Source organism: Nerophis lumbriciformis, linkage group LG30 (genome assembly GCF_033978685.3).
Source record: "Nerophis lumbriciformis linkage group LG30, RoL_Nlum_v2.1, whole genome shotgun sequence".
NCBI classification, from domain to species: domain Eukaryota; kingdom Metazoa; phylum Chordata; class Actinopteri; order Syngnathiformes; family Syngnathidae; genus Nerophis; species Nerophis lumbriciformis.
The window spans coordinates 3370625-3396837 of record NC_084577.2 but is presented as its reverse complement, the minus strand read 5'-3'; the positions used below and the strand labels follow the sequence as shown (position 1 = coordinate 3396837).

At 40.4% G+C, this 26213-nt stretch overlaps 1 protein-coding gene across 2 annotated transcripts in view; it reads right to left on the bottom strand.

Annotated features, from left to right (window-relative positions):
* Positions 1 to 2697: 2697 nt before the first annotated feature.
* The window catches only part of pxylp1 (2-phosphoxylose phosphatase 1), a 73468-nt gene continuing 49952 nt past the window's right edge, over positions 2698 to 26213 (bottom strand). For both annotated transcript variants that reach the window (XM_061925379.2, XM_072911943.1), the window contains 3 exons: positions 23612 to 23738; positions 11978 to 12117; positions 2698 to 6152 (listed from right to left, as the gene is read on the bottom strand). In XM_061925379.2, the coding sequence (XP_061781363.1) occupies positions 5140 to 6152; positions 11978 to 12117; positions 23612 to 23738 (1280 nt within the window). In that variant the 3' untranslated portion in view covers positions 2698 to 5139. The remainder of the gene's footprint in view (positions 6153 to 11977; positions 12118 to 23611; positions 23739 to 26213) is intronic.

Below are 26213 nucleotides of genomic sequence, written 5' to 3'. Positions count from 1 at the left end.
CACAGGTGGCATCCTATGACAGTTCCACGCTGGAAATCACTGAGAGCGGCCCATTCTTTCACAAATGTTTGTAGAAACAGTCTCCATGCCTAAGTGCTTGATTTTATACACCGGGCCAAGTGATTAGGACACCTGATTCTCTTCATTTGGATGGGTGGCCAAATACTTTTGGCAATATAGTGTATATTTGGGAATTTGTATTTGTGGTTTTGCAGTCAAACAAACAGCAGACACGCCCAACACGTTCACCTTCATGTGTCCCGGTGCATGAGCCAAAGCCAGAGGCGCTGTGACAACATCAAAAGATTAAGCGAGTTGCGGTGAAAGGATGGCGCTCTGCTTTAGGATGACATCAGAGCCGTGGGTGGCAGAAGGGGGTCAGGGGCCTGGAGGGAGAGGCGTTGGTCAGGGAGGCCGGGACGACAGTGGGATGAGTTTTGTCAAGCGGAAAAATGACCGCTCCTATCATTAACAACGCTGGCGTTAGAGGATAAAAACTGGGAAAGGCCTGGGAGAAAGTTTCTGGAATATATTTGCATACTTAACAAGTTTGCATGAAGTCTGGGTCGATGCACTGAAGCTGTCAACTGTGCAAACATCTTCTGGTTCAAGTAGTTTCGCAGCTTTAGCTCTGCAACTTCGGTCTCATTTTGGTCCCGAAAAAAAAATCCAGTCATGCAAATACACATTAATTTTTTTTATTTTTTTTTGAAAGCTCCCTTGGTCAATTGGCATCTCACAATTTGGTTAAAATCTACAGGAGATTTACAGTGAAACTTTGCTGTAGCAGAGCTGATAGATAGATGAGCTTGGAATAAAATGGACCTCGAGTGCCATCTGGTGGACATTTAACAGATGCATTGAGGCAGGGGTGTCCAAATGTTTATAAACATGCATTCTTTTTATGTATTTTGTAAATGTTATGTATCTTTCAAGACACATTTGTGTTATTATTGTTTATGTCGAAATGAAGTATTTCAACTTTTTAAAATGGGCTCCATTTTCTAATTTTTTTTTTTAATTAAAAGGAAAAAAGGGTCTTGTTTCTTATTGCCTGTATGTTTCCTATCAAATGAAGGAATAAATATATATTTAAAAAATAAAATAAAATTGCGTTTGATTTTAATTTTACAGTAGGGAAGTGTTCATATGGCCCCATTTCTGGGTGGATCTCACATGAGAGGAAGATGGCCGTTCATCATTTTGCAATGCAGTCTGCTGAAAATGATGGAAAGCGCCACTCTTCATAGCAACTGACGCTGTGGTCAAAGTTGGAATTGCCACAAAACACATTTTAAAGTATGATGATGATGATGGATTATATTTATAGTGTTTTACTCAAAGTGCTTAATCAACACTCTGGCACCTAAAGTGGATAGTGCACCCCCCAATTCGTCATGTTTCACATGTCAGGTAAACCGCAATGAATGGGGCCAAATGAATCTCTTTCATACTATATAAATATAAACAAATATGAATGATAACACAACCTTTCTTCCACTCATGCTTAATGGTTGTGTGAAGCTATTTATTGGCAAACAACTGTCTCTTTTTAAATCAAAATGACAAAAGAAAGTACCCAAATGACCCTGATCAAAAGTTTACATACCCCAGTGACTTTGATCTGAAAAGTTGACACAAACAGGTTTGAATGGCTAATCAAGGTTCCAATCCTCACCTGTGACCTGTTTGTTTGTAATTAATGTGTGGGTATAAAAGGTCAGTGAGTTTCTGGGCTTCTGACAGACCATTGCATCTTTCATCCAGTGCTGCACAGATGTTTCTGGATTCTGAGTCATGGGGAATGCAAACGAATTGTCAATGGATCTGCGAGAAAAGGTAATTGAACTGCATAAAACAGGAAAGGGGTATAAAAAGATATCCAAGGAATTGAGAATGCCAACCAGCAGTGTTCAAACGCTGATTAAGAAGTGGAAAATGAGGAATTCAGGTAGACCAGCAAAGATTTCAGCCACAACTGCCAGGAAAATTGTTCGAGATGCAAAGAAAAATCCACAAATAAGTTCAGCTGAAATACAGGACTCTCTGAAAAATTGTGGTGTGGCTGTTTCAAGATGCACAATAAGGAGGCATTTGAAGAAAAATGTGCTGCATGGTCGAGTCGCCAGAAGAAAGCAATTTCTGCGCAAATGTCACAAAGTATCCCGCTTACATTACGCCAAACAGCACAGAGACAAGCCTCAAAACTTCTGGAACAAAGTAATTTGGAATGATGAGACCAAAATTGAACTTTTTGGCCACTCGACCATGCAGCCCATTTTTCTTCAAGTGCCTCCTTATTGTGCATATATATACATATATATATATATACACACACAAATATATAAAGGCTATACATGTGCACATATAATAATATAATAGATATATAATGGATGGATATATAATTCATATATATTATAATTGGTTATCAGGAGTATGGGAAACTTCAACTCCTACCTTGTTTACTTCCACGAAGACCTTCCTAAAGTTTTGTAATCAATCAGAAATATCAAGCAGCTAAAATGTGCCAAACATGGATAAGTGTGGAAAGTGTTCTGCATTTTTCCCACCATCCCTTGTGATGGATGTAAAAGTTAGTTTTTTTACGGTTATATGACGATGTTTGTCATATCCGCACAGTTCAGTGAGCAGAATTGCAACCAGGACTGAAAATGTCTACAAAAATGCACACAAAAATTTGACAAACTGTTTAATCCAGCATAGTTTTGACTTTTTTGCAAGAATATTTGTAAAATGACAATTTCCTAGAATGTACAGAATGACTGGTACAATGTAAGAATAAAGTGTCTTAGTGCGACTACCTTGATGTTCTATGTTACATTTATGTTTGACAACTGACACTGTAATGTATATTACTGTATTTAAGAAACTCAACCTTCTTGGTAATAACACCTGCAGCTCCATAACAATGTCACAAGTAAAAACAAAGTAGAGTTGTTAGTGAATTGATTGTAAACAATATACCCATTGACATGTTTGAAGCGTTTACCACTAGATATCTGAGTGGAAATACATACAGTGGTACCTCGGTTTCAGTTAGGAATCTGTTCCAAAAGGTTTTAAATGGTACCAATCAATTTTACCTGTAAGAAATAATGTGAACATTTGATAGAGAATTATAGTTTTCAATCCCGATCATGCAAGAGGTTAGATGTTAAATGTTAATTCCAGGGGGTGCCTGCGCCTGCCTATCCAGGACACTTGCTGGAATTTGAAAGCAAGCTGCAACGGACGCATCGCCTGTCCACAAGACATTAATCCTCACTACTATGGCAGAAAATAAACACATTTTCTTCCACGTACCATTATCACTGGAGGACTTTTGAAAAATGAATGGCTAAGCATGATACAAACACACACCAAGCAGGACAACACAAGAAGCTAACTGCTAAAGCTTCAATGTGCAGCAGAGGTGATTGATTCAGATGTAAATACCACCGATACCTAGTATAGTATCAGTATATAAAACATACTAAAGTAATTAGATTGATTTTTTTCTTTTTATTATTTGTATTATTTCTAAATCTTTTTTTTATTTTATGTTTTTTTGATCGGTTTTGTTACTGTTTACAAAGTCTGGGAGTAAGTCTCTGGATAAGCCAATAGTAGTTGTTGTTTTTGTTTGGTTATTGTGCACTAGCCACTTTATTTTGTTTAAAAATATCGTATGTAGCATTCAATACCAAAAATTCAATACATCAGATTTATGATAATACTAGAAAATTATAAATTGAGTATGATGAGTTTTATAAAAGTGTGTCACTTTGGTCACTAAAAAAACATTATCAGTTCTATAATATAATAATATATTAATTATTATTATTTTTATTTTTTTTTCATCTGACCACAGAACTTTCCTCCAGAAGGTCTTATCTTTGTCCATGTGATATCAGATGAAACAAAAATTGAGCTGTTTGGCCACAATACCCAACAATGTTTGGAGGAGAAAAGGTGAGGCCTTTAATCCCAGGGACACCATTCCTACCGTAAAGCATGGTGGTGGTAGTGTTATGCTCTGGGCCTGTTTTGCTGACAATGGAACTGGTGCTTTAAGTGGGACAATGAAAAAGGAGGATTACCTCCAAATTCTTCAGCACTAATCAGGCTAGAATTAAGGTTTTAGAATGGCCTTCCCAAAGTCCTGACTTAAACGTGTGGACAATGCTGAAGAAACAAAGTCCATGTCAGAAAACCAAACAAATTTAGCTGAACTGCACCAATTTGGTCAAGAGGAATGGTCAAAAACTTGTGGATGGCTACCAAAAGCGCCTTATTGCAATGAAACTTGCCAAGGGACATGTAACCAAATATTAACATTGCTGTATGTATACTTTTGACCTGGCAGATTTGGTCAGCAGACCCATAATAAATTCATAAAAGAACCAAACTTCATGAATGTTTTTTGTGACCAACAAGTATGTGCTCCAATCACTCTATCACAAAAAAATAAGAGTTGTAGAAATTATTGGAAACTCAAGACAGCTATGACATTATGTTCTTAACAAGTGTATGTAAACTTTTGACCATGACTGTACATCATTTTTTACCTTCATTGAATTGAGAGGAAGGGATGACACTACATGTTTTTTCTTCCACTCCATGTTTCTAACTTTTTTTTTTATCAAAGTGCTGCTATTTGCAACCTTTTTTATGACCCACTGTAGCTTATTTTGCTGTCGTACTTGTAAAAACGTACACAGACCGAGTCACAGACGCGTAAGATTCTTTGTTTGGGTACTTAGGGGGACGGCGTGGCGGTGTTGGGAAAATGGCCGTGCCAGCAACCTGAAGGTTCCTGGTTCGATACCCACCTTCAGCCAACCTCGTCATGTCTGTTGTGTCCTTGAGCAAGATACTTCACCCTTGCTCCTGATGGGTCGTGGTTAGGGCCTTGCATGGCAGCTCCCGCCATCAGTGCGTGAATGTGTGAGTGAATGGGTGAATGTGGAAATAGTGTCAAAGCGCTTTTGAGTACCTTGAAGGTAGAAAAGCGCTATACAAGTATACCCCATTTACCATTTTGTCAAAACGGGGGCGTACGAGAACCAAGGTAGCACTGTATTCATATGACACCACACTAGCAGACAACAAAACAAAAGTGTAAAGACAGGCTATCTTTCAGTGCCTAAAGCAGGCCTCCTGGTAGGACGTAGCATTGACAACAACGAACACGTCTTTCCTGACGAAAGACAGGAAGTTCTTCAGAGGACAGAGTGGCTGGCTGGCGCGGCGGACTATGGAGCTGCAGAAAGCGGTGTGGAAAGTCACATCCTCTCCATTGTACAGCAACCTGATGAAATATCCTCCGTTTCTTACTTTTAGCTTCTCACCTCTGAGAACCCTCTTCTTCTCTGCCTGAGTCCCTAAGGGGCTCTTCCACAATTCAAACACCAGTCTTGCGGCAAATGGCGGGAACCTGGCTTCCTCCAGACCGAGGGCGCTCAGCAAAGGCGCCATGGTCACGTCGTGGGCGGAGGAGAGGGTGAACACGTCGTCTCCTCCCGCTTTCGCCGCTTGTTTACCTGCCTTGGCAAGGCGCTCCATTTTGGCGGCGGTTTTGTTGAGGTAGGGGTACATAGCCAGGATGGCGTACTTACGATAGAGTCCCGCTCTTCTCCGATCCACCTCGTCATCCAGCTGTTGCCGTCGAATCACGGCGAACTGAGTTGTTGTTAGACACCCGCCTGCGCTACCGTCTTCCACGGACGCGCATGGGAAAGGAAGGTTGTGGCACAGGTGGCACAGCAGGGGGTCTATCGGGTTTGCGGCTCTGAGATTGCGTGTGGGAATACCCAAAGCGCGTGCCATGTCGGCGTAGGTTCTGTCGAGTTCTGCATCGGCCACCCGGAGACGATACTGCCTTCTCTGCTCCTCCTCCAGGTATCGGCTCCTGGCGGGGCAGTCGCAGGCGGAGCCGCAGAACAGAGTGCTCCACTGGTGACGCACGGTCAGTTTCTTCCAGTCGAATTCTGGGATGAAGCCGTAGAGGAAGGCAAGTGCGCTCTGAAGAGTGCGGCTCTTGCCTGTAGTTTCTACCCACACCTGGCGAGGTGACCAGTTGGAGGGGACAAGGCGGTGGTGCTGGTAGGCTTGGTGGAGGAGTTGTCCGTTACGTAAGTGCTGCACCACACCTGCAAGTAAAATATCGAAGGTTTGCGTGACTAAGTCAATTTTCTACATTCACATTAGCACTTTTCACGGAAATTTGAAAAAGAAATTCATCGCAGAAAACCAAATGTAAATAAAAACTGAGCTCAATTTCTATCCTACACTGCGTATCCTTAGTCCCATGGACGTAGGCAGCACGTATCTTCCTGCGTGACTTTTTGAGGTCAAACACTCTCAATAGTTGCTTTTCTACATGCACTTATAATTAAACCTGCAAAGAGTAAACAACCGAGAAAACTATATTCCAATTCAAAAGGTTTTTGTTGATCAAAACAACTCCTTTAATGGGTAACACTTTATTATGGGAAACACATATTCACCATTAATTAGTTGCTTATTAACATGCAAATTAGTAACATATTGGCTCTTAATTAGTCATTATTAAGTACTTATTAATGCCTTATTCTGCATGGCCTTATTATACAACCAGTAAGCCATTAACTAAGAGTTAACTAACCCTAACTCTTATTGCTTATTAGTAATCCTAACCCTTATATGTTCCCTTAGTGTCCAAATAACTCTAAATGAAGTCTTTTTTACTTTAATAAGGAACTAGTTAATGGTGAATATGTTCCCCATAATAAAGTGTTACCATTTAAATATGTACTCACAAAATTTTAAATACCGTATTTACTGGACTACTTTTTTCCCCACTCTTTAAAGTTAAAGTTAAAGTCCCAATGATAGTCACACACACACACTATGTGTGGTGAAATTATCCTCTGCATTTGACCCATCCCCATGTTCAAACGCTGGGAGGTGAGGGGAGCAGTGAGCAGCAGCGGTGGCTGCGCTCGGGAATCATTTGGTGATTTAACCCCCAATTCTAACCCTTGATGTTGAGTGCCAAGCAGGGAGGCAATGAGTCCCATTTTTATAGACTTTGGTATGACTCGGCAGGGGTTTGAACTCACAACCTTCCAGTCTCAGGGCGGACACTCTAACCACAAGTAGGTTTTTGTAGTGTGTAATGCTAGAAAATGCTTAAACACATGGAATTACTCGGAGAATAATGGTAGGTATGAAAAATACTAACCAATTCATTATTAACACTATGGAATTGACTTATTCTATCTTTCAATTGAAGTGGAGTGGTAATATGGTGGCCACAATAATTAATTAAAACATACTTGCCAACCTTGAGACCTCCGATTTCGGGAGGTGGGGGGTGGGGGGGCGTGGTCGGGGTGGGGCGGGGGCGTGGTTGGGGGCGTGGCTAAGAGGGGAGGAGTATATTTACAGCTAGAATTCACCAAGTCAAGTATTTCATATATATATACAGTATATATATTTATATATATATATATATATATATAGCTAGAATTCACTGAAAGTGAAGTATTTTCATATATGTATATATATATATACATATCAAAAGGGACAGAGACAGCGCACAGTGCATGTGGATCACATGTTACCATGGCGAGAAAACATGGAGAGACTGCCAGTTATCTCGTCTCCACCAGTTGCAGAAAATGTGCCATCAGTACAACTGGACAGTGCTGTTTCAGTTCCATCATCAGTTCCATCAGTGAGTCAGACACAAACTAGTCTAATTATTGAACCAGATTCAAGGGCTGCTGAGTTGCCATCATCAGAACCCAGATCACCCACAACAAAAACCCCACCAGTGATCCGCAGGTACCCAGAAAGGTTTAGAGTACCACCAAAAAAACAGAATCTCTGAAGACAGTATAAAAATTTGTGTTAAAGATGTACAACTACTGTTTGTATAATAAGCATGTTGTTGTTTACAAATGAGGGTTAAGAGTTCAGTACTAAAAAAAAAAAAGAATGTGGCTTAAGTACAGTTTTTTAATTGAGCTGCTGCATTTTTTGGTTGGGTTGTTTACCGTATTTTCCGCACTATAAGGCGCACCGGATTATTAGCCGCACCTTCAATGAATGGCATATTTCATAACTTTGTCCACCAATAAGCCGCCCCGGACTATAAGCCGCGCCTACGCTGCGCTAAAGGGAATGTCAAAAAAACAGTCAGATAAGTCAGTCAAACTTTAATAATATATTAAAAACCAGCGTTCTAACAACTCTGTTCACTCCCAAAATGTACGCAAATGTGCAATCACAAACATAGTAAAATTCAAAATAGTGCAGAGCAATAGCAACATAATGTTGCTCGAACGTTAATGTCACAACACACAAAATAAACATAGCGCTCACTTTCTGAAGTTATTCTTCATTCGTAAATCCTTCGTCTTCGGTGTCCGAAATGAAAAGTTGGGCAAATTTACGATCCACTGGCAGATGTTGGCGTCGTCTGGCGCTGCCTCCTCGTCTTAGTGAAGGTGTGTTCGCCTTCTGTCAGCCATTGTTCCCACGCAGTTAGCAGTCTAGCTTCGAATGCCCTGTTGACACCAATATCTAGCGGCTGGAGGTCTTTTGTCAATCCACCCGGAATGACGGCGAGTATTGAATTAAGCGCGTAAGCGTGTCTCTCAATGTGCTGTTATGAGCTAGCAAATATAACAACTACACTACCCAGCATGCAACGATAGTTACGAGCATGCGCGGTAGCCCTGAGAAGCGTTGTATGCTGGCAGTTAGAATGTGGTTATGAGCACGCTGTGAGAAAACGTTGAGAACTCAGTTAACACGCCTCGTCTGCATTATTTATAATTAGACAGACAACACACTTAATAGGAGCCATTTTGGGGTCTTTACATAAACACACAAATGGAAATGAAACGTCACATATCCCAGCATGCACCGCGCGCCTCTTCTACGGGGAAAAAAGATGGCGGCTGTTTACCGTAGTTGCGAGACCTAAACTTTATGAAAATGAATCTTAATATTTATCCATATATAAAGCGCACCGGGTTATAAGGCGCACTGTCAGCTTTTGAGAAAATTTGTGGTTTTTAGGTGCGCCTTATAGTGCGGAAAATACGGTATTTCTTTTGAGTAACTTCTACATTTATAAAAGGGGAGGAATGTAATAGTGATCTATGTTTGTCTGTTGCCATCTCCTGGTGAATGTTGGCTATAGCGTACTGGGGTTACTTTTTGGTTGGCCAACGATTTACGTGGTGTTGCGCACCTGACGTCAAGTGTGTGAGTCTATTCTGAAGTCTACAGTAAAGAGACGTACAGTACTTCATCCCTCGCCTGTTTATTGCCTCCAACTCAATATATTACAACAACATTGCTCCATGCGGACCCTCCAGGTCCGCATGGAGCTGGAGGGAGCGTGGCCTCCAGGTCCGCCTGAATTTCGGGAGATTTTCGGGAGAAAATTTGTCCCGGGAGGTTTTCGGGAGAGGCGCTGAATTTCGGGAGTCTCCCGGAAAATCCGGGAGGGTTGGCAAGTATGAATTAAAATAAGCTCATGACGCAGTAAGTTGAAAATGCAGAGACGTTCGTTACTGGATACTTTCTAATACGCTTCTGCCTTGGAGACTTTGTAAGTAATATGAAACTATAATTGTTTAATACTTGTTAATATTGACACATACAATGTTTTAGACTGCAATATTGTTCAATTAATTATTACGCATGTCTCGCTTGTGTGCTATTAAGTGCTTAGCTATTGTGTAGCTGCTAGCTCTTAGTAGACTTTTGCTTACCATGTTTACCTTTTGTAAATCACTTGACTAAAATACAAGAAAAGACCAACCTTGTGTGCTTATTGAAGGACATTTAGATGTTAACTGGCTGACCAGCTTTGCTTTGCCGTAAAATATTGCACATTTGTTTAAGTGTGCATTCCTGTAATATTCAATTGCAGTTTTTTATTATTTCATATATTTTTTATTATCATATTTATTCTTTTATCTTGCAATGTTTCTGTTGTTGCATCATGATGTATGCTTGTGTTTTTGTACTATTTGTATGCTAACCATGTAAAGCACTCTGAGCTCTCTCTGTGAGGAGTGCTATATAAATAAAATGTACTTACATTTACTTACAAGTAAACACTCCTTGTGCAGAGCTTATATCGAAAAGTTTAAGTGCAAGCAAATACTGTATAATATGCAGATATTGGATTGATATCCAAATCAATATTGGATCATGACTCTTCTAGTGAGCTTGAAACGACTCGATGGGCCAAATTTGTCCCCCGGACTCCCTTTTGGGGATCCCTGCTCTAAATGATCAGGTAATTTCAATGAATTGCAAAAGACAAAATATGTAGATAACATTATTTTGTTTATTTTGCAACCCAATATTGACCCTAAGAATGAGGAAGTACAATTGCAAGATTTTTCCTCGCTACACGGCAAAGAAAAACAATGCTAAAGAAGAACTATAAAATACAATACAAGTGAAAATTTTACCTGGTATTGTATGTATACATTTTACTGAAGTATAGTTGTTGTTTTTATACATTTTAAAGGCCTACTGAAACCCACTACTACCGACCACGCAGTCTGATAGTTTATATATCAATGATGAAATCTTAACATTACAACACATGCCAATACGGCCGGGTTAGCTTACTAAAGTGCAATTTTAAATTTCGCGCGTACTATCCTGCTGAAAACGTCTCTGTATGATGACGTCTGCGCGTGACGTCACGGATTGTAGAGGACATTTTGGGACAGCATGGTGGCCAGCTATTAAGTCGTCTGTTGTCATCGTAAAATTCCACAGTATTCTGGACATCTGTGTTGGTGAATCTTTTGCAATTTGTTCAATGAACAATGGAGACAGCAAAGAAGAAAGCTGTAGGTGGGAAGCGGTGTATTGCGGGCGGCTGCAGCAACACAAACACATTGTTTACATTCCCGGAAGATGACAGTCAAGCTTTACCATTGGCCTGTGGAGAACTGGGACAACAGAGACTCTTACCAGGAGGACTTTGAGTTGGATACGCAGACACGGTACCGTGAGTACGCATGCAGCTGCGGCTTCCAAACATTTGATCACTTTCCCGTACGTGCGTGCCGCTATGTGCGTGTCACGTACGTAACTTTGGGGACTTTGGGGAAATATATGTGCTGTATGAACTTTGGGGAGGTGAACGGTACTTTGGGCTGTGTGATTGAGTGTGTTGTGCAGGTGTTTGAGTTGTATTGGCGGGTTATATGGACGGGAGGGGAAATTGATTGATTGATTTTGGAGGTGTTTGTTATGCGGGATTAATTTGTGGCATATTAAATATAAGCCTGGTTGTGTTGTGGCTAATAGAGTATATATATGTCTTGTGTTTATTTACTGTTTTAGTCATTCCCAGCTGAATCACAGCATCTTCCCTATCTGAATCGCTCCCACTGCCCTCTAGTCCTTCACTCTCACTTTCCTCATCCACAAATCTTTCATCCTCGCTCAAATTAATGGGGAAATCGTCACTTTCTCGGTCCGAATCGCTCTCGCTGCTGGTGGCCATGATTGTAAACAATGTGCAGATGTGAGGAGCTCCGCAACCTGTGACGTCACGCTACTCGTCTGCTACTTCCGGTACAGGCAAGGCTTTTTTTTATCAGCGACCAAAAGTTGCGAACTTTATCGTCGATGTTCTCTACTAAATCCTTTCAGCAAAAATATGGCAATATCGCGAAATGATCAAGTATGACACATAGAATGGAACTGCTATCCCCGTTTAAATAAGAAAATCGCATTTCAGTAGCCTTTAAGTTTATTTGAAGTAATCACAACAATAAGAATGTTGCCTTGTAATGTTATCTAATAATATGTAGGATAGAAAACTGATTTTCCAAGTATCATTAATCACAATATAGATTTGCGAAGGGCCTATTCCCCGAGACAGCCGTCTACAGTATTTTTACATTTTGATAAAAATGAGGGGGGCAAAAAACGTCCTACCCACCTGTTTGTGTGAGCTCTCCCATCTCGCAAGCGCTGTGGTTGGGTAGGCGAGGGACAGAAGCCAAAGAAGACTCCCAGTGCCCACGGCCTCCTTGGCCCATGTGTCTAATGAAGGCGCTCAACAGAGGGTGCGAAGGATTCCTGGGAAAATACACAATATAGAAATCCAATTGTCAGTCATGATTGGCAGTTTTCCACACCGCTATACATAGTCAATTATAATAAAGGAGAAGTCCTCCCCTCCGACTCGCACCCGCTGCTTGTCATGCATTTTGGAAAAGTTCTGGATATTGTTACTAATCTCATCCAGTTCCTTTGAGAAGACTTCATTACCAGTGATCACGATCAAAATCAGACCACTGGAAACATTAGGCTTGCACTGATAGTGATTCAGTTAGTAACATAGTATTTATTTTTGTGTTTTGCAGTGTTGACAAAAGCATATGCTTTAAGGTCTCAAACAGACTACTGTTGTTTATTGTTTTATCACACTCAAAGGTTTGGTAAAGTAAGCCTGTCCATAGGCTCAAAATGGTTGGGGACCAATGACAAAGGATATGTGGAGTGTATTACCTTCATTTACCACTAGATGTCTCTCTAATACTGCTGGGCGTTAACATTGCTGTGGGTGGTAATGTAAACCCTAAATCAGGGGTGTACAAAACTGTTTTCCAGCAGGGGCCCCATACAGAAAAATTGAGGATGTGGGGGACCCTTTGATACATTTTGCAAAATTAAAGAAAATAAAAGCAATGTAGGTTTATCAATATATGCTATCTGAACAAAACATCAACATCTTAGCTTTGTGTTATAGATGCTAAAAAAGCAAAGTATCTTAAAATCTAATCTAAACTCCTTTATAAATGTTTTTATTATTAATATTCTTAACTTAGAATATTACTCTCCTAACAAAAAAAAGAAGAATACTGATAAAAAATTAGATCATCTTATGCATCTCATTATGTGATATTTATTCATGAGAACTTTGTTGTACAAATCTGTAAGAAATTACTATGAAAGGATAAGGGATAAGATTAAATGAGCTTTGCTTTTACCTACTCTTTTTCCGACATGAGAAACTGGAAATATGTGATGTAACATATTGTAACTGTATGCATGTACAAAAAAATTATGACCTATGGACAGTATGACCAAGAGAAAAACATATTAAATGTTAACATTTTTATTTAAAATGTAACCTTCCTCTGATTATAATCCCCTCTGCTATCAAGGCAGAAAGGAAATAAAAATGTCAACACAACCATGTAAAACACTACATCAATGTAAACAAAATTCTAAAATACACATTAAACTCTTGAAAACCTCTTTAAATTAAAGTGCAAAATAAGGAATATGTAAGAAATGCTTAAGAAAGTGTAACTAACTTGTGCAAAGTGTGTAAATGTAAATCTGAGAATAACTTGTATTTGCAGGTTTACTTCCAGGAAGTTCCGTCGTGTGTGTAACAATTAATTTGGGCTGTTATTCATATTAAGGTATAGAAATGAATTAATGTTATGCAATAATTATCATTTAAATATTATTGGGAGAAAATTATAATTGTTTTATATTTTTTGTATTTAATTTTTACAGTCCTGCACTTAAGTTCCTCCCTGTTGTTTCCACACATCCGAATAGGGAACAGACATGGGTTGAAAAGAAAATCTGAGCGTGGCAAAGGACTACGGTCCGTTAAAAAAAAAAAAAAACTACAATATTGTCGGGGTGACTTTTCTTCTTTTATCCACATCCATCCATCCATTTTCTACCGCTTATTCCCTTCGGGGTTGCGAGACGCTCTGGAGCCTATCTCAGCCACAATCGGGCGGAAGGCGGGGTACACCATGGACAAGTCGCCACCTCATCGCAGGGCAAACACAGATAGACAGACAATTTTCACATTTTCTATATATATACACACATATATATATATATATACACATGTATATACGTATATATATACAGTATATATATATATATATATATATATATATATATATATACACACAGTATATATATATATATATATATACACACACACACACACACACACACACACACACACACACAGGTAAAAGCCAGTAAATTAGAATATTTTGAAAAACTTGATTTATTTCAGTAATTGCATTCAAAAGGTGTAACTTGTACATTATATTTATTCATTGCACACAGACTGATGCATTCAAATGTTTATTTCATTTAATTTTAATGATTTGAAGTGGCAACAAATGAAAATCCAAAATTCCGTGTGTCACAAAATTAGAATATTACTTAAGGCTAATACAAAAAAGGGATTTTTAGAAATGTTGGCCAACTGAAAAGTATGAAAATGAAAAATATGAGCATGTACAATACTCAATACTTGGTTGGAGCTCCTTTTGCCTCAATTACTGCGTTAATGCGGCGTGGCATGGAGTCGATGAGTTTCTGGCACTGCTCAGGTGTTATGAGAGCCCAGGTTGCTCTGATAGTGGCCTTCAACTCTTCTGCGTTTTTGGGTCTGGCATTCTGCATCTTCCTTTTCACAATACCCCACAGATTTTCTATGGGGCTAAGGTCAGGGGAGTTGGCGGGCCAATTTAGAACAGAAATACCATGGTCCGTAAACCAGGCACGGGTAGATTTTGCGCTGTGTGCAGGCGCCAAGTCCTGTTGGAACTTGAAATCTCCATCTCCATAGAGCAGGTCAGCAGTAGGAAGCATGAAGTGCTCTAAAACTTGCTGGTAGACGGCTGCGTTGACCCTGGATCTCAGGAAACAGAGTGGACCGACACCAGCAGATGACATGGCACCCCAAACCATCACTGATGGTGGAAACTTTACACTAGACTTCAGGCAACGTGGATCCTGTGCCTCTCCTGTCTTCCTCCAGACTCTGGGACCTCGATTTCCAAAGGAAATGCAAAATTTGCATGGTTGGATGATTTGATGGTGTGGGCGTGTGGCACCGAATGGAGATAAGCGTCTCGACAGACGTTACAATATTTGAACAATGATGACGAAAACTGTTTTCTCTGTCGTGCCCGTGTGTCGAAAATTGTTATGCGCTTATTTTTTTATTTGATTTTGTGCGTGGCATAGATTTTCACAGGCGTGCACGGCTGCGCTAGCATCACAGCTAACGTTAGCCATGCTGCTACGTCTCTGCTGGGAGAGGGCGTATACGTATGTGACGTATGTCGTGACAGTATGTGACGTGTGTAAAAAGGTGCGCTTGCTGTCTGTGAGAGGGAGACACAGGAAAGAGTGAGAAGAGCCTGTCGTGTAATGCCAGCAGCTAAAAGTAACTGCGTGAGAATCCACAGACCTGTGGATGTGTTGAAGGTGTGCTGGAAAATGCGGAACGGAAATTAGGGAGCAGCAGAAAAGTGGAATGTATTATTTAAATCGGTGCGTTGGAAAACACGGACCAGAGTTGTTTTTTTTAAACTGGATCTGGATCGGCATTTTCCCATGCCTTGCCGATTTGCATTTTTTTGCAAATATCGGCGGCCGATCCGATCCAAATATCGAATCGGGACATCCCTACTCGAGAGTATAGACCAGGCTTTAGAAAGTCGGTGTTAATCAAATGGCTGTTGGGCCGCGAGCACCCTCAAGATGGCCGCCAAAAAATATCTGCTTCTAATATTTGGTCTGTATGGGCCACAGCGGTACTCAGTTGTAATACACTGTTCCACCACTTGTTGCAGTAATGGCAATCCCAAACAAACAAAAGTCTAGGGCTAAAGTCATCCTTTTGTGTTCCTGGTGTTTCCCCCTCTTGTTTTCATGTGTTTTTGTTTTTTGTTTTTGTTTTTGTTTTTGCTTCTTGGTTCGGGACCCTTTGGGGCTGTGCGACAAGGGGTGGCACTTTCGTGACTTCTGCTGTGCTTTTTTGTGGGGTTCTGGATCTGCCTCCCGGGAGCCTTCTGGCCGTGGGGACCAGCTGCTGGATCTCTTCCACACCGGAGTTCGCTTGGAGAGACTGGAGGAGATGCGGATGAAGAAACAGGGCTGCGGAACTGACGCTGGGCGCCGGGACGGACAAGCTTCACAGTGTCTTGGCTAAATGATCGTGTATTGACGCCTCGGTCTCCTTGGACGTATTCTCGCTCATCCATGCGGACTGGACACTGGTCGAGAGTTGGTGGGCAGCCGAGGGTGGAGTTGGCTCTCTTGCTGCTTTGTTGGGTCTGCTCCTGTCTCTGGCCATGCTCCCCCCTCCCCAGTGGACGATGGCGTGCAACACCGCAGAGGCCACCACAATGTGTGTGGGTGTTGAAATTATGTTTTTGTTTGGTTGCTTGTCTATGCATGGTGCAATCTCGTGTGCGCAATGTATATTATTGGTTGATTATTGTTTTGGTTTTTGTTGTTGTACTTTTGTGGCTGTGTGTAGAAGTGGCACTGCTGGTGTGGCAGCTGGTTACATCAGCTCTGCTCTTTTAATGTCTCTAAAGTCCTTTGTGTTCTTTGATGTTTCCCTCTTACACACACATGTTTATGTGTGCTATGGCTATGAGGTTTTTTTGTTCCTTGGCCTCAGTCTAGACCCTCTCTCCAGGGGCCCAGGCTTAAACTGAATATTTTTTTCCCCTCCCCAGTTTTGACCTGTTTCTCACCTTTTTTGTAAGGGGCGCCGGAAGTTGGCAGACCCGTCAGCGATCCTGTTCTGTCTCCTTGTAATGTTTGTCTGCTCTTGAATGGGATTGTACTGAAAATCTTAATTTCCCCTCGGGGATTAATAAAGTACTACTGATTCTGATTCTGAAGCTGTGTTTTCTTTTGCACTTTAATTTTTATTGACCATTTAGTAAAAGAAACCTATTCATTGTTAATGTATTTACTTTTGCACAACATAATTGTATATAAACGTTTCGCCAGTTATTTATGAGTCCCTTCCTATTCAGATATTTGGTTATGAACCTCTGCAGTAAGACACACAAGTCGTCGGCCAATTTGGTTTGGGGGTGTCATTTTTGGGGCTATTTGGTTGAGTGTTTTGAGTGATGTTTTATTCAAGGACGTGTTTATTTTGTCTGTAGAATGTGTCGCGGCCAGTGTTGGGTTAGTTACTGAAAACCAGTAACTAGTTACAGTTACTAGTTACTTTATTTCAAAAGTAACTCAGTTACTAACTCAGTTACTTACACCAAGAAGTAATGTGTTACTGTGAAAAGTACCTATTTAGTTACTTATATATATATATAGTTACTTATATATATATATATATATATATATATATATATATATATATATATATATATATATATATATATATATATTAGAGATGCGCGGTTTGCGGGCACAACCGCGGAGTCCGCGGATTATCCGCGGATCGGGCGGATGAAATTTAAAAAAATTAGATTTTATCAGCGGGTCGGGTCGGGTCGGGCGATTGAAATTAAAAAAAATTAGATTTTAAATAGATTCAGGCAGGTGGCAGTTAAACCAATTCGGAAATATATATACATACATACATACATGTTGTTACCCACATACGAAAAACGAGCAGGCACCTGCTGCATATGCCACAACAGAAGAAAAAAAAAAAAAGAGATGGACACTTTTACGGAGCGGAGAAGGCCCCCGACGCCTCGCCGGGGTCCGGGACCGAGGCCCCTTCCCCCGAGAGGGCCCCACCGGGAGCCGTAGCTGAGGCGATCCGCGAGAAGGGCTCGACGCACGTCCAGGGTCACCACCGCGCCCACCGCACCGACACCCCGCCTCGTCCGCTTTCGCCGCGGCCGGCGTCACGCGCAGCAGGTAAGCAGCTTACCTGCCCGCCACCCCTGTTGCCGGGGGCGCGTAACAGGGGTCACTCCGCGCGCAGTGCGCTCACGAAAGGGTTGGGGCTCACCCTGGTTGATATAGACAGCAGCTAGGACGGTGGCCATGGAAGTTGGAACCCGCTAAGGAGTGTGTAACAACCCACCTGCCGAATCAACTAGCCCTGAAAATGGATGGCGCTGGAGCGTCGGGCCCATATACCCGGCCGTCGCCGGCAGCGAGACGCGCTTGGAGGTGCGCTCAGCGCGGCTCCCATATGATTGCGCACTGGTGTGCGTCTGGGTCGTGACAGCGTGGCAAGCGAATGTCTGTGCTGCATTGGATCAGTCTCCTTTCTTTAACAGGCAAAAGCTTTATAACCTCACTAATGCCTTGCATCGTCTATATTAGATATATAACAACGGGCGGGTGCGGGCGGATGCAGTTCTGATCAAATGTTAGATCGGGTGGATTGCGGATGGTTGACGACTTTCTGATGCGGTTGCGGATGAAATAATTGCCTATCCGCGCATCTCTAATATATATATATATATATATATATATATATTGTTTTTTTTTTAAGGCCCCATTTAATGCCCTTTTTGCCTTCATTTCAGTACTTTTATTGCACTGGAGAATAATACAACCTGTTGATCAACTTGACATGCATTTGCATCACTGAACTCTGCTAAGCAATGTGGTCTACATACAACACACAAAGACAAAGATATGTTTCAAAGGACCAATTTGTTTCGGGCCAGAACAAATTGACAAAACTATTTTAAATAGCTGCAACATAACATACATAAGTAACAACCAGCATAATAACAACATAGCTGTAAACCAAGAAAGGCACACACTACATACACAAAGCCTAACCAGGCGTTTTTTTTATCTCAAGGAATTCTGAAATAAAATCATGTCTGAAGCCCAGAACACTACACATTTCCCCAGTTTTAGTTTAGAGATAAGGAAAGATTGGCCTGGCCCACTAGGATGCCTCTTTATGTTTGTGAACTTTATAGTCTATACATTTAGAGTGATGTGATAATCAAACATTCTAGAAGTCTAGAATGAAAGAATATATAAGAGAATTGACAGAGTGTGTGTACCTTCAGTGCGCAGTGCCTCGGAGGTGAAGTGTGTCTCTCTTTACTAGCTTCGTCAAAGCATGGTGCTTTCGTAGCTTTTTCAGCAGATTTGAATTGCTAGGATAGGATCTTTGATCCAAGACACAACTTACATCCAACTAAAATGTTATTTTCTTTGTGGTCGACAAAAGAAAAGTATTGAGAATATCTCCATGTTAAGGAACTCGGCTTCGGGCTTCGCCATGATGTCTTGTTGTTAGTAAACACAGACACGCCCCCTACCACACATACACACATATACACACAGAGAGCGCGTGGCGCGCCTCTTTTTTGTCGCCTCTTCCGCAGCGCTGCAATAAAACACACTCAGATCTTCTCAGTTTATAGCCGATACTACATAAAAAATAACGTAAAATAACGCAGTAACGCATCATGTAGTAACGGTAACCGAGTTACTGAATATAAAAAATAACGCGTTAGATTACTATTTACCGCCGAAAGTAACGGCGTTACTTTGTAACGTGATAGTCCCAACACTGGTCGCAGGACAATAAAAAACGAGCTGTAGGCTGCAAATGCACCCCGGGCCACAGTTTGGACACCCATGCTTTGAAAACAGACCACACATGCACAAAAACACACAAGAATGAGGGCAGCGAGAAGAGCAGTCGGTGAGCTGATATGGGAAATGATTGCAGATTACAGTTCAATTTGACAAATCCGCAGGAGCAGCAGCTCAGCCCTCAGATTAAAAAACAGTGGTGGGGGGGGTCTGTGACAGCACAAACACACACTTGCTTCCACAGTGATCATAGTCTGGATGAGGACATACTATGGAAAAAGGGTGCAACATTTGCAATACAATAACAATCATAAACAAAAACAGAACAAACATGTGGTTTGCAGATACCAAAAAACAATCAAGACCATCTTCAAAGTATGGTACTTTTTTCATGTTTCATTGTCCTTTGTTTCCATGCAGCATTATTAAACTTGCCATGATGCCTTTAGTGTGAATAGCTTAAAGCAAGTCCAAATCATGCAAAATTCCAACCCCACAAGAGGCCTCAATCTAAATATTAGGACTAAGTGTAACAAAACATGTTCTGCAATGTTCTATTGCGCAACATTTGAATATATTGTAGTTGTATCTAACAAATTAGTAAATGAATGTATTTGTTGAAACGCCAAATGGAATTGGTGCAACAAGATTCCCACTAGAGTGCTAAAATCCACATACCGTAATCAGCCGGCTTTTAGGGACAATATAGATTGAATTGAGGGTAATGTCATAATAAAGACAAGAGTAGCCAGGCTGTCTGTTGCCAATCCAAGATAGTTGAGGACTATCTTAATAAGAAGGGATTATTTGTACTTGCAGGGCAGAGGGAAAAGATTACAAAGAACAGTGGGACGGTGAGATCAGGAACCATATGAAGGCATAATGAGAGGAAGGAAAAGAACAAGAGACTGAGAAAGCAGGACTTACAAGAGGGAAGTGTGCTTAACAAATGAGGAAAGTTCAATAAACCGCAGTCAGTGGTTTAGCAAGCTGGAGCCAGTATAAGAATAAAGAAATAGAGCTGTAGAGAGAGACGGAGGTCATAAACATCATGAAAGCTTATGTAATGTTACAAAATGGATTGGAACGAAACAGTGATCTGTGTTCTTTTAGCAAAAAATCTGTGTAGCGGACAAGGCGCCTGCGGACGGATCACTATGCATAGTGTCTGCTAGACTATAATATCATATGTGCAGCACTTACTGTAACAGCCTCAATAACCCATCCACTCTATGTAGACATTAATCAATGACATTCTGCAACTGTCTGAAGAAAAGCCCAGTATTTTCCATGATGTTCCATGATCTTCCAATCAGGGTATCAGGGTGTCATGCTGCTGGTTCCAATCATCCATGAGTAAGCTCTTCCGATACCAATACAGATATTGATCACTGAAAACTGTTCAATACGGGAAATGCTATTGAAAGTTCAACAATACAAACACAATATTTAATCTAAATCCTTGTTCTCTTTTATTTAGGGATGGGTATCTTTTATATTTGAACCAAGACGCTATTCTTTTATAATAACTGTGGTGTCCAGTTGTTATATATTGATTTCTTACACTTCTGAGTTTCATTTGCAAGTACATGACATGCAGTTGCAATTCCAAGACTTTAGATGGTAGTAGTGTATAGACTACGGTGTGATGCCTAATCAAGAAGTAAAGTAGTCTTTGTTATTATAATGAAGATCAAGTCTTTATTGCACACTAAAAAGTAATTATACTTTGAGGATTGTACTTATTGGGCAAAAGCTGTTTGAACTTTGTAACATGCATCGTACTTGTAGTTGTAACTGGCACAAAAAACATGAGAACAGTACCCCCATTTTAGCATCCATTCACCGGCTCCCAGTTCATTTTAAAATTGTATTGTTTGTTCTTAAATCTTTTAATGGATTAGCGCCACAATATATTTCAGACCTTTTAAAAATGTACACCCCCACAAGGTCACTGCGGTCAGCTGATTAATTTCTTCTTGACGTCCCAAAAACCCGGTTAAAATCCAGTGGGCGTCGAGCATTTTCTGCTGTGGATCCAAAACTTTGGAACAATATCCCTCTTGCTATTCGGACGGCTCCCTCTTTAGTAAGTTTTAAATCACGACTCAAAACATAATTTTACCCCTTGGCTTTTAAACCAGCATGAGAGTTGTGCGATTGTAGTGTGTTTTATTTTATTTTTATGTATTTTATGAATGTATTCTCTTTTTAGTTAAATGTTTGTTTTACAATTGACTTTCCTTAGTTTTATCCTGCTTCTAAATGTGTAATTTAACTCCTGTGCAGTACTTTGCAAAACTGTCATTGTTTTTTGAAATGTGCTATATAAATAAAGTGGATTAGATTGGATTGGTTTAAAGGGGAACATTATCACCAGACCTATGTAAGCGTCAATATATACCTTGATGTTGCAGAAAAAAGACCATATATTTTTTTAACCGATTTCCGAACTCTAAATGGGTGAATTTTGGCGAATTAAACGCCTTTCTATTATTCGCTCTCGGAGCGATGACGTCACGACGTGACGTCACATCGGGAAGCAATCCGCCATTTTCTCACTTTCGTCGGTGTGTTGTCGGAGGGTGTAACAACACAAACAGGGACGGGTTCAAGTTGCACCAGTGGCCCAAAGATGCGAAAGTGGCAAGAAATTGGATGAAATTTGTTCAAAATACGAGGCTGTGGGGAAAGCCGACGAAATGGTCAGTCATTTGTTCCCCACACTTTACCGCCGAAAGCTATGCTACGACAGAGATGGCAAGAATGTGTGGATATCCTGCGACACTCAAAGCAGATGCTGACATCAACTCCAAAACTGGACAGATCAGCTTTCAGGAAAAGAGAGCGGATGAGGGTATGTCTACAGAATATATTAATTGATGAAAATTGTATTCATTAGTCGCGGTTTTGCGTAAATTATTATACATAAACTGTGTTTACCAATAATTTAGCTTAAAAACATTTATTTTTTTCAATCATTCGAGTACATTCGGGTAGTCTTGTGTAATGCAGTATTTTGTGTCTATTTAGGTATGGTTAACGTGAGTGCTGAAATCGTGGAAAAATATATGTTCTTAGCACGCCTGAAATGGGCTGTTTGCACTCTCAAAGTGCATGTTGTTGCCAAATGTATTTCATATGCTGTAAACCTAGTTCATAGTTGTTAGTTTCCTTTAATGCCAAACAAACACATACCAATCGTTGGTTAGAAGGCGATCGCCGAATTTGTCCTCGCTTTCTCCCGTGTCGCTGGCTGTCGTGTCGTTTTTGTCGGTTTCGCTTGCATACGGTTCAAACCGATGGGGCTCAATAGCTTCAGTTTCTTCTTCAATTTCGTTTTCGCTACCTGCCTCCACACTACAACCATCCGTTTCAATACATGCGTAATCTGTTGAATCGCTTAAGCCGCTGAAATCCGAGTCTGAATCCAAGCTAATGTCGCTATACCTTGCTGTGCTATCCGCCATGTTTGTTTGTATTGGCATCACTGTGTGACGTCACAGGAAAATGGACGGGTGTATATGACGATGGTTAAAATCAGGCACTTTGAAGCTTTTTTTAGGGATATTGCGTGATGGGTAAAATTTTGAAAATGACTTTGAAAAATAAAATAAGCCACTGGGAACTGATTTTTAATGGTTTTAACCCTTCTGAAATTGTTATAATGTTCCCCTTTAATGGATACAATGAAACACAATCAAGCATATAAAGTCACCTTTTTTTTTCCATTCTACTGGTACTTCAAGGAAATGGCCTTTATTTACAGCTATCAGTTTTGCAAATACTCTGTTACACTGCACAAAAGAACATGTTGTAACCCAAACACCTACCTCACTTATAGGGCAACAATCATAACACAAAGTTAACACTGGATGAGACATTATCGACTGCACATCAAAATAAACGCCAATACACATACCAATATACATGCAAAATTACAGCCCCATCTACATACCACAAGGCACGCTGGGTAACCCACAGTACTGTTTCCCAACACGCTACACTATTAAAACCTTAATTATGAAATGAACATGTTTTTATAAAAGCAAGTTTTTTCTGATGTGCCATCTTAAATGAACGATATCGCAAAGTAAAACAAAAGCAAATTACGTGACAAAAAATAACATGAAAGTAAAAAAAGCATATGTGACATGCTTTTTGCACATTCATTGACACATTCCAGCCAATGAAAATTATTTCACTTACAGCATGCCAGTCATAATCATACCTGGTAATTGACAGGGTACAGTTGATGGCTGGCCGCTTGGTCTTGGGAATAGAGTAGAGAGGGTAACGGTCCCCATGGCGAATCATTATCTGGACAGACAGCAGCGTATAGTCTGCCGGACTGTGACCTAGAAGAGGGACAGTCATTATCATTATACAGTACATTACATTTAAACAAGTGAGTATCACCAGTTGCATGAAAGTTACAGTATGAAATATACAGGTTTTAAATCATTTACACTTGCTACGCTTCAAATATATTGCATAACTTTTAGTATTTTTACTTACCAAGTGGGTAAATGCTAGATTTAAGGGCCAAATACTGTTTAGCATATACCAAAACTCTTCATCAATATCCCCTCGCATTGTTCGATTTTCTACAACCGATTTTCTCACAAATGGGGGTGTCTTAAAATAGTCTACTAACACAATCCCTGGCAAAAATAATGAAATCGCCAGACTTGGAGGATATTAAATCAGTTTTTGATTGTGTAGAGAAAAAGATATTAACAGGCAAGGAATGACGCAAAACTGGAGTCATTTCAAACGGCAACTTTCAGGCTTTAAGAAACAATAAAATAAATCAAGTCAATAAAATGTGGTAGGCAGTAACAGTTGCATTTATAGATCAAGCAGAGTAGAAAGAATAATGGAATCACTCAATTCTAAAAAGAGAATTGGAATCTTTTATAACATCTTGCAGTCTCTGAGGCATGAACGAGTGACCAACACTACTCTTCATCAATCGTGTTCAAACTTTGTCTGATTGCTGTTTTCAAATCAGCTTTGCAGGTTGTCATGGACCATGTTCTTCAATTGCACAGATGTTTTCAATTGGATTGAGAGCCGGACTATTTGCAGGACTTGACATGTACCTTATGTATTTTCCTTCAAGGTTTTTAGTTTTTGCTGATGGCAAGATGCATTAACATCTTTAAAACAATGTCCATCCATCCATCCATCCATTTTCTACCGCTTATTCCCTTCGGGGTCGCGGGGGCCGCTGCAGTTTATCTCAGCTAAAATCGGGCGGAAGGCGGGGTACACCCTGGACAAGTCGCCACCTCATCGCAGGGCCAACACAGATAGACAGACAACATTCACACTCACATTCACACACTCGGGCCAATTTAGTGTTGCCAATCAACCTATCCTCAGGTGCATGTCTTTGGAGGTAGGAGGAAGCCGGAGTACCCGGAGGGAACCCACGCAGTCACGGGGAGAACATGCAAACTCCACACAGAAAGATCCCGAGCCCGGGATTGAACCCAGGACTACTCAGGACCTTCGTATTGTGAGGCAGACGCACTAACCCCTCTTCCACCGTGCTGCCCTAAAACAATGGCATCATCCCCAAACATCTTTCCATTGATGGAATAAGAAAATCAATGTAAATATACATGTTTTCTTCCTTCACAGATTTCAAACAAAAGTTCCAGCATTATCACCTTGCCCAATGCAGATTCAAGATTATTAACTGAATATGACTGGTATCTAGTCATCCATAGTCCACCCTTGTTTTCCTTAGCTCATCGTAACTGTGTTTAAATTGTTAATGACGGCTTTCGTTTAGCTTTTCTGTATTTAAATCCCATTTACTTTAGACGGTTTCTTACAGTTCGGTCACAGACGGTGACGCCAGTTTTCACCCATTTGTTCTTCATTTGTTTTGCTTTTCATAACATATTTCTTTAAGTTTTCTGTCATGACACTTTGATGGTTTCCTTGGTGTACTGGTATACTTGCCTTTTTCAACCTTCCCATGTTGTTTATACGTGGTCCAGATTTTAAACACAGCTGACTGAACAATGAACATATTTTGCAAGATTGCCTGATGATTTAAATTTGTGAGGAAGTTTGATAACCGTCTCCTTTGTTTCAATTGACATCTCGTGTTAGAGCCATGATTCATGTCAATTCACCTGGTGCAACAGCTCTCCAAGATGTTAACACTCCTTGTTAAAGGCAGACTAAAGAAGAGTATTGGCTCTTCTTTGTTTTGTTTTTTTAAACTTACAGCCTCTTTCTTTTCTTCCTCTGATTTCTTCTTTTTGGGGTTTTTAGCAGTATATGCTGTGACAGAAAGCGCATGTATTGCGATCTTTCCAGGTGGGTGTTCAGCAGCCATGCTTAACTGAAAACAAGTTTGCATGCTCCTTCATGAGCTCTGCTCACCGCTCCTTTCTCTAAATCTTGTAGTTGGATCTTGAGAGGTTCACCACTACAAAGACAAATTATTTTGTCTTACGAGGTTTTATTTACTAAAATATTTAATTATAAGGGACACAGATGTACTATTTTTTCAGAAATTATTACTGTAACGATATACTGATATGATTTTTTTTTAAATAAATATAATACAACTTAGGTACCCCAGCTTTAAGATACTAAAAAATGCAGATTATTTTCCGTAACGGAGGTGATTATTATTAGCTAAGGGAGCAGCTCCACACTATGTATGGACTTACATAATTAGCTGCGAGGGCAGGCCTGGGCAATTATTTTGAATCGGGGGCCACATTTAGAGAACAAAATGTGTCTGGGGGCCGATATATCAATTTTTAGGGAAACTAATACAAAACCTCACAATAATGTCTGATTGA